The 7,355-nt window shown below is 35.8% G+C and overlaps 1 protein-coding gene across 1 annotated transcript in view; it reads left to right on the plus strand.

Moving 5' to 3' along the window:
* Positions 1-6,710: 6,710 nt before the first annotated feature.
* LOC106873012 (calcium-independent protein kinase C) overlaps positions 6,711-7,355 on the plus strand; it is a 16,273-nt gene continuing 15,628 nt past the window's right edge. Inside the window, exon 1 of the mRNA XM_014920211.2 lies at positions 6,711-7,037. Coding sequence (XP_014775697.2) covers positions 6,711-7,037 — 327 coding nt within the window. The remainder of the gene's footprint in view (positions 7,038-7,355) is intronic.

Genomic DNA, 7,355 nt, shown 5'->3' on the forward strand with positions numbered 1-7,355 from the left:
ATATATATATATATATATACGACGGGCTTCTTTCAGTTTCCATCTACCAAATCCACTCACAAGGCTTTGGTTGGCCCGAGGCTATAGTAGAAGACACTTGCCCAAGGTGCCACGATTATATTGCGTGGGCCCCCCAAATTCTTATATGGGCCCTGGTTGAGGACCATTACTCTACATTATCCTGTATACAAGGCATCCACCCTTCCTGGTGCCAGCCAATGACTTGCATTCCCTCAAAGGGATGAGTGAGAGAGAGAGAGAGACAATCTCTGTTGTGCTGGTGCCACAAAATAGGTTCAGTACATCCTATAAAGGGATTGGTAAACTGAGCAGAGAATTATAGGGGTTTGGTGCCCTAGCGAAGTGGAAGGTGACAGGAAGTGCATCAAGCCATATTAACCAAGTCAAATGACATGAATGAGCATCAGTCTATGGAAGTAATGGCTCCCAACAGATGACTTGGACGATTGTGGCGTCGCATCAAACTTATGCTAGCATGGAGAGGAGACAGGAAAATAATGATGATTATGATGATGATGATGACAGCACATACACACATGTATACACATACATGCATGCGTGCGTGCGTGCATGTGCGCATTCATACATTAATATAATGTAAATGAAATGTGTGAGTAAACAAAACTGAATGGCTAGTTTAAAATAACACCACACCCATTTCAATAGTGTGGTTTATTTCGAATACAAATCCATTATGTTATTCATTAGGTAACATTACATGAATTCTTATTGTTCAGTAGCCACCAGCTCATCTCACTGGATGATATTCCAGTGAATATGTAGGCTATCATCATCATCATCATCAGCATCATTATCATGATTTAGCAGCCGTTTTCCATGCTGGGCATAGATTGGAAGGTTTGAAAGAAGCTGACAAGCTGGAGGTAATATTTGTCTGTTATGGCATAGTTTCTGTTATTGGATGCCCTTGCTAATGCCAACTGTTTTACGGTGTACTGGGTGTGTTTTACGGGACACCAGCATGAGTGTGCCTTCTAAGTGATGCCAGCATGGGTGTTTTTTTTATGTGGTCCTAACATGGGTGGGTGTTTTTACACAGGTGCTTTTTATGTGGTGGTCACACAGGTAAGATATTCCAGGTATGGAAGCAAAACCTGGAACCAAAGAACCTCATATTTCATTTAGCAAAGCTGTATCGGCCTTTGCCTTTCCCTTGGATAACATCGGTGGCATGAAAAGGGGAGGCTGGCATGCATGGGCGACTGCTGGTCTTCCATAAACGACCTTGCCTGGACTTGTGCTTTGGAGGGGAACTTTCTAGGTGCAATCCCATGGTCAGTCATGACTGAGGGGGGTGCCTTTATCTTTTACTCTTTATATCTATATATGTATGATGAACTCTCTTGTATTGGGCACACAAAAACCCCAAAATTTGAGATTTTTCTTTCCTTTAATTTTCCTTTCCCGGATGATTTTGATAAAAAGTGGGGTATGCGCGAAATTAAATATATATATATATATATATATATATATATATATATATATATATATATATATATATATACATACAACAGGCTTCTTTCAGTTTCTATCTACTAAATCCATTCACAAGGCTTTGGTTAGCCTGAGGCTATAGTAGAAGACATTTGCCCAAGCTATAGTAGAAGACACTTGTGAAGGCGGTGAGCTGGCAGAAACGTTAGCACGCCGGGCGAAATGCTTAGTGGTATTTTGTCTGCCGCTACGTCCTGAGTTCAAATTCCACCAAGCTCCACTTTGCCTTTCATCCTTTCGGGGTCGATTAAATAAGTACCAGTTACGTACTGGGGTCGATGTAATTGACTTAATCCCTTTGTCTGTCCTTGTTTGTCCCCTTTATGTTTAGCCCCCTTGTGGGCAATAAAGAATTGCACCCTGAATATATTTGTATGTATATACATATGGAGATGACTAAAGAGCAAGATATCTGGCGCTTTGCTGTACTCAAGATGGTTCATCTGCCAGAGCAGAGTTGACAGTGGTGCTGGTGCCACATAAAAAGCATCCAGTACACTTTGTGGAGTGGTTGGCATTAGGAAGGGCATCCAGCTGTTGAAACCATACCAAGACAGACAATAGAGTCTGGTGCAGCCCCTGGCCTTGTCAGCTCTTGTCAAGCAGTCCAACCCATGCCAGCAGAGAAAATAGACGCTAAATTATGATAATGATGATGATGTGTGTGTGTTTGTGTCTTGATATCGAGTGATAGATATAAAAATGAGTGTCACTGTCATACAAGCAGTGTCGTTCAGGCCATGGGAAAAATATTACTTTACTTGGAAGCTCGGAAACTGACGAGGATTGGCAACAGGAAGAGCACCATCCAGCCATAGAAAATCTGCCTCAAATGAACTCCGTCCGACCCATGCGAGCAAGGAAAAGTGGACGTTAAATAATGCTGATGACGACGACAATGATTTTCATATTATTTCCAATATATAAAACCCCTTAACATTTGAAGCAAAAAAAAACTGTTTCGTCTGAATGAAGAAACGATCGTCACATGTTTGTAAGTGCTTGTGTGTGTGCATGCGTATGTGTGCATCCACACACATCCACATACGCACACTAAATTTGGAGCCGTCTCGTACACATGCGCTCATTAAATACCAGAAAGACAGCAAGCAGTAATAAATCTAACAACAGCCAATATTGGTGTTACAAACGACAATGATGTTCCGAACAAAACAAGGAATCTTTACTTGTTGATTCGTCGTAGATGGTTTACGCTGGAGAGGAGTATAAAAGACTGCACTTCTAACTCTTTTACCGCTCCTCTCTGCCTCTCTCGCCATCTGTATACGCGCACATATACACACCGACCTACCTGCCTACCTATATATATATATATATATATACACACACACGTATGTATGTGTGTGTATGCATGTATATATATTACATACATACAGTTGTTATGTTTAAAATTCTAAAACACTGACGCTCCTTCGTGCATTTATAGTTGGACACATAGATGCGTTGACGAAGGGATGAACAGAAATCTAGTTTAGACTAGCGTGTTTGTGTGTGTGTATATATATATATATATGTATGTATGTATGTATGTATGTATGTAAATCAACCGTTTTCATGTCTAACATACCGATGCTAGTTCGGTGCTCTACCAGTGTCTTTGACACATCTTCGCAGTCCGAAATAACACTCGCAAATATTTAGCAGCCACGAACATTTTTCGTGATAACAATAACAATAATAATAATAATAATAATAATAATAATAATAATAAATAGTAATAATAATAGTAATATAGCTAAAATAAACGTGACAGAAAACAGCTTACGAAGCTTCGAAGAAGAAGAAGAGAAAAAGCTACACTCCAGCATTAATAACAAACATTAAAAACCAAACCAAAAACGGAATGGTTCCATTGAAATTGCCAGGATATACATTAAAAAAACAAACAAACAAAAGAAAGGACAGAGGAATTCTTTAACACAACAGCATTTTTATTCAAGCGGCCACCTTTCCCATCTATAAATTCTTGCAACCAACAGTTATCTTATACACGATACACTCATATATATATATATACACATATAATATATATATATATAATATATATATATATACATATAATATAATATATATATATATAATATAGCATAATATATATTATAGTATAATATATAGAGAGATATAATACAACATATATATATAATATAATACTATATATATATATATATATATATATGATATAATATATATCTGACGAAGGATATCATAATTTTTTTAAAAAACGAATTGAGGAAAGCCTTTCGTCATTGTATTTTTGAAATATATGATGTTATTTCATTTGCTTCTTTCTCAAAGACATCTTTTACCATAATATCTTTCGTTTATTTTTGCTTCCATCGTTACGTCCACTGCCTTCGCAGAATCTTTCTAGACTTTTTTTTTTTTTACTTCGGCTCTGTGTCAAGGTTTACAGCGAGATTTTTTTATCTCTCCGAAACCTACATTCTTGCAGGAATCCTGTGTATATTTGGACATATTATACGAAATGGTTCTAGGTGCGGGTGCCCCGTCTTCCTTCCAAAACCTCACCCTGCGTCAACCCCAGCTAACTCAGCGCCACTGATTCTATTTTCTATGACAAATTTTAAATCTACAAATATTCAATATTTTTTCTATTTGCATTGGATCCAAAAAATAAGAATTAAAAAATTGGTGAACATTGAAAAAATAAAGAAATGATAATACGTAATATTTTAGAATAATATTTAATTATATAATTATAGTTATAATAAATGTAATTATTTTTTCGTTGTTGAGAAATCAAGTTGAATTTAATTCGGTATAGATTTTATAATATATATGTATTAAAAAAAATTAATTGAAATGTCCTGCTAGTTGAAATTCACAGCAGAAATCTTTGCTAAAGAATCGGTCATTATGGAAAGTTCGAGATGGCATAATTCTACCTCTTAGATTTTTCTGTCCATTCTTATTCCTGATAGTAATTGAGCGGGTAAATTTATATAATTCTGTGCTAGAATCTAGACAAATAGAAATATATATAGATAGATAGATTTATATACAAAGATATATTTATAAATATATAATTACTGGTTGTAGCAGAAATTTTGGAGAAAATTAGATTGCCAATCGAGGCCTTTCCGTCAGTATTTGAGATAGACCTTGAATAAAAGTCTGCAGTCTCTGTGTAGCAGTATATATTCCATCAGCTTCCTCTTAATTTCGCCTTTTAGCAGAAACAGGGCGAAAATAATTAAAGACTTTCTTTTATTGTAAGAAATCAATTCTCTTAGCGTATGGAGGAAGGAATTAAGGGTTAAACGAAGCACATGTGCACTCACACATATTAATGTTCACCAACGTAATCTTCCATACTTCCAACTAGTTCCAATATTTGGGGGAGAGAGAAAGAAACAGAGAGGGGAAAGAGAGATAGAAGCTTTCTTATGTTCTACCATTCCGTCGATTTGGTGGAGTCGAACTGTCAATGCATACACACATTGATATTGTATACGTAATTTCTAGGAGAAAGGTCTCCATTCGGGTGTGTAAAGGTGGCCCTGTCGACTGGGAAAAAAATCGGGGCTAGAGGGGGGACCTTTAGAGATATAAAAAAAATATGACAGAAAGGTCATTATGCTGATATCTCAAATCGGAGAACGATTGTTATCCCCTTTCGTCGACAATCGTATATGTCCCTGTTTGTGTCATGGATCCAAACAGCTTCCATCTAAGCTGGCTCGAAATCTAATCAAAGAAGCAAGCATCTATTTTCTGTATTATCGACATTATTATATATTCTGGAGAAATTTCTTGAAAATCTCCCTCGCGAAACGGAATTGTTTGTAACCTCGGGATATTCGTCTTTATATTTTATAATAATTGTTTATCTGTCGGATGCATCATTATTTCAAAACGAAGCTTGGAGGAAAATCTAAATTTATGAGAACTGAATTCAAATTATTTAAAAAGAAAAGAAATATTGAACGAAAGAGAAAAAAACTAAAAGAAAAAACAAACGGAGAACCACCTAAAAACAGTCTACCAAAATATTTCAAAAGCTAACCTTTCCTTAAATTTGTGAAACCTACAGATATATTTAATATCATTATTACTTAATTATTGCTATTATTACTTATTATTGCTATTGTTATTATTATTATTATTATTATTATTATTATTATTATTACTTCAATTTGTTGTTGGATGTGATGTAAATGGTTTTATTTTACAAGATATTTCTCTCTGATTTCCCCCGCCCAAAAATTGAAGCTAATTAAAACATTGATCTAAAAGCTAACTAACCTCTTGTTAACTATTAAGATCATTCGTGAAAAAAAATATTTTTCGTCCCGTTGGCTGTGAAGAGAGAAATAAGGAAGTAATCTGTCTACAGACATACTGCTATACACATACACGCGCATACACAAAGATATATACACATATATATATATATATTTATTTATTTATATATATACGTGTGTGTGTGTGTTACGTTGGAGGTTATCGCGCTGAGCTGTGGTTTTATTTAAAAAAACAAAAAACAATTCGACTTTGGTGAGATGGAAGTAAGACCGCTAAAGAAGCAGTAAGGACTTTTTTAATAAGAATTGGAGGAATTTTATTTGCAGGAGTAAAATAACGGGCAAAGTGGTGACATAACTGAGAATATGAAATAGAAATTTCATGTAAAATTTCAAGAAAATCTAACCGGGAAGTGAGGGAGACGTAGAACAGTTGTCATTAACTTGCAAGTGCACGGAGAGAGAAGAAATAGTAATTAGTATAAGGGAGGGGTAAATAATTGAGGTAGAGAGGGTGAGAAATAGAACGGAGAAATGCGGGGAATGGTGAGAGGAAGTTGATGCAGTGTAGAAGAAGTGGCAAAGTAGTAGTAGTAAAGTAGACGTCTGGAAGAGCGAGTAGACCGAGTGACGAAGGTGCAGGTGAAAAGGGAGAAGGAAGAGGTTACTAGGAGAAGAAGGGGAGAACTGAAAGTAGAGGTGAGAGGGGGAAAGAACATTGTTAGAGGAGCGAAGCAAAACAGAAAGTTTTTTCCTTCTCTTTTTTTCCCCTCATTTTTCTTCCCCCTTTTTTTTTCCAATTTTTTTCCCTAACTAACAATTAAGATCAAATCAAGGAACAAAGTAAGAAAGTCTACGGAGAAAAGAAGACAGAAGAAACAGGCGAAAATGGTCTACTTTAGTGGATCTCTCAAACTGATGGTGCTGGAAGCGAAAGATTTACGGCCAACGGACTTCGCGACCAGACACCAAATGAACAAGCTAACCCAAATAGACCCTTACATTTCTATAGACATAGACGACGTCCTAATTGCCCGGACTCAGTCCAAATCAAAGACCAACAGACCGGTATGGAACGAGAATTTCCAGACAGAGGTGCACAACGGCCAAATCATTGGACTAACAGTTTTCCACGATGCTGCAATTCCTCCGGACGAATTTGTCGCTAATTGCTTTTTACCACTGGAGGAATTCAAGACAAACCCCGACAGCTGGGTAAGTCAATTCTCTCCATATATACATATATTTTTTTCTAAACATACATCCATGCACATAAACACATACATGTGCATTTTTGTTGACTACATTTACAATTTTTTTTATTCTTTCATTATTTTTTTTTTCCATTCCTTCTTTGTTTTTTTTCTCTTATTTCTTTTATTTCTTTTTTTCCCTTGAATATTCTTCATTTCATAATTTCATTCTCTGGGGGCGAAAATGTCGCCAGATTCCCGCAGATTTTTCTATTATTTTATTACATAAATATACACATACATATCATATATATAATATATATATATATATATATATATA

Source organism: Octopus bimaculoides, chromosome 25 (assembly GCF_001194135.2).
Source record: "Octopus bimaculoides isolate UCB-OBI-ISO-001 chromosome 25, ASM119413v2, whole genome shotgun sequence".
Lineage (NCBI taxonomy): Eukaryota > Metazoa > Mollusca > Cephalopoda > Octopoda > Octopodidae > Octopus > Octopus bimaculoides.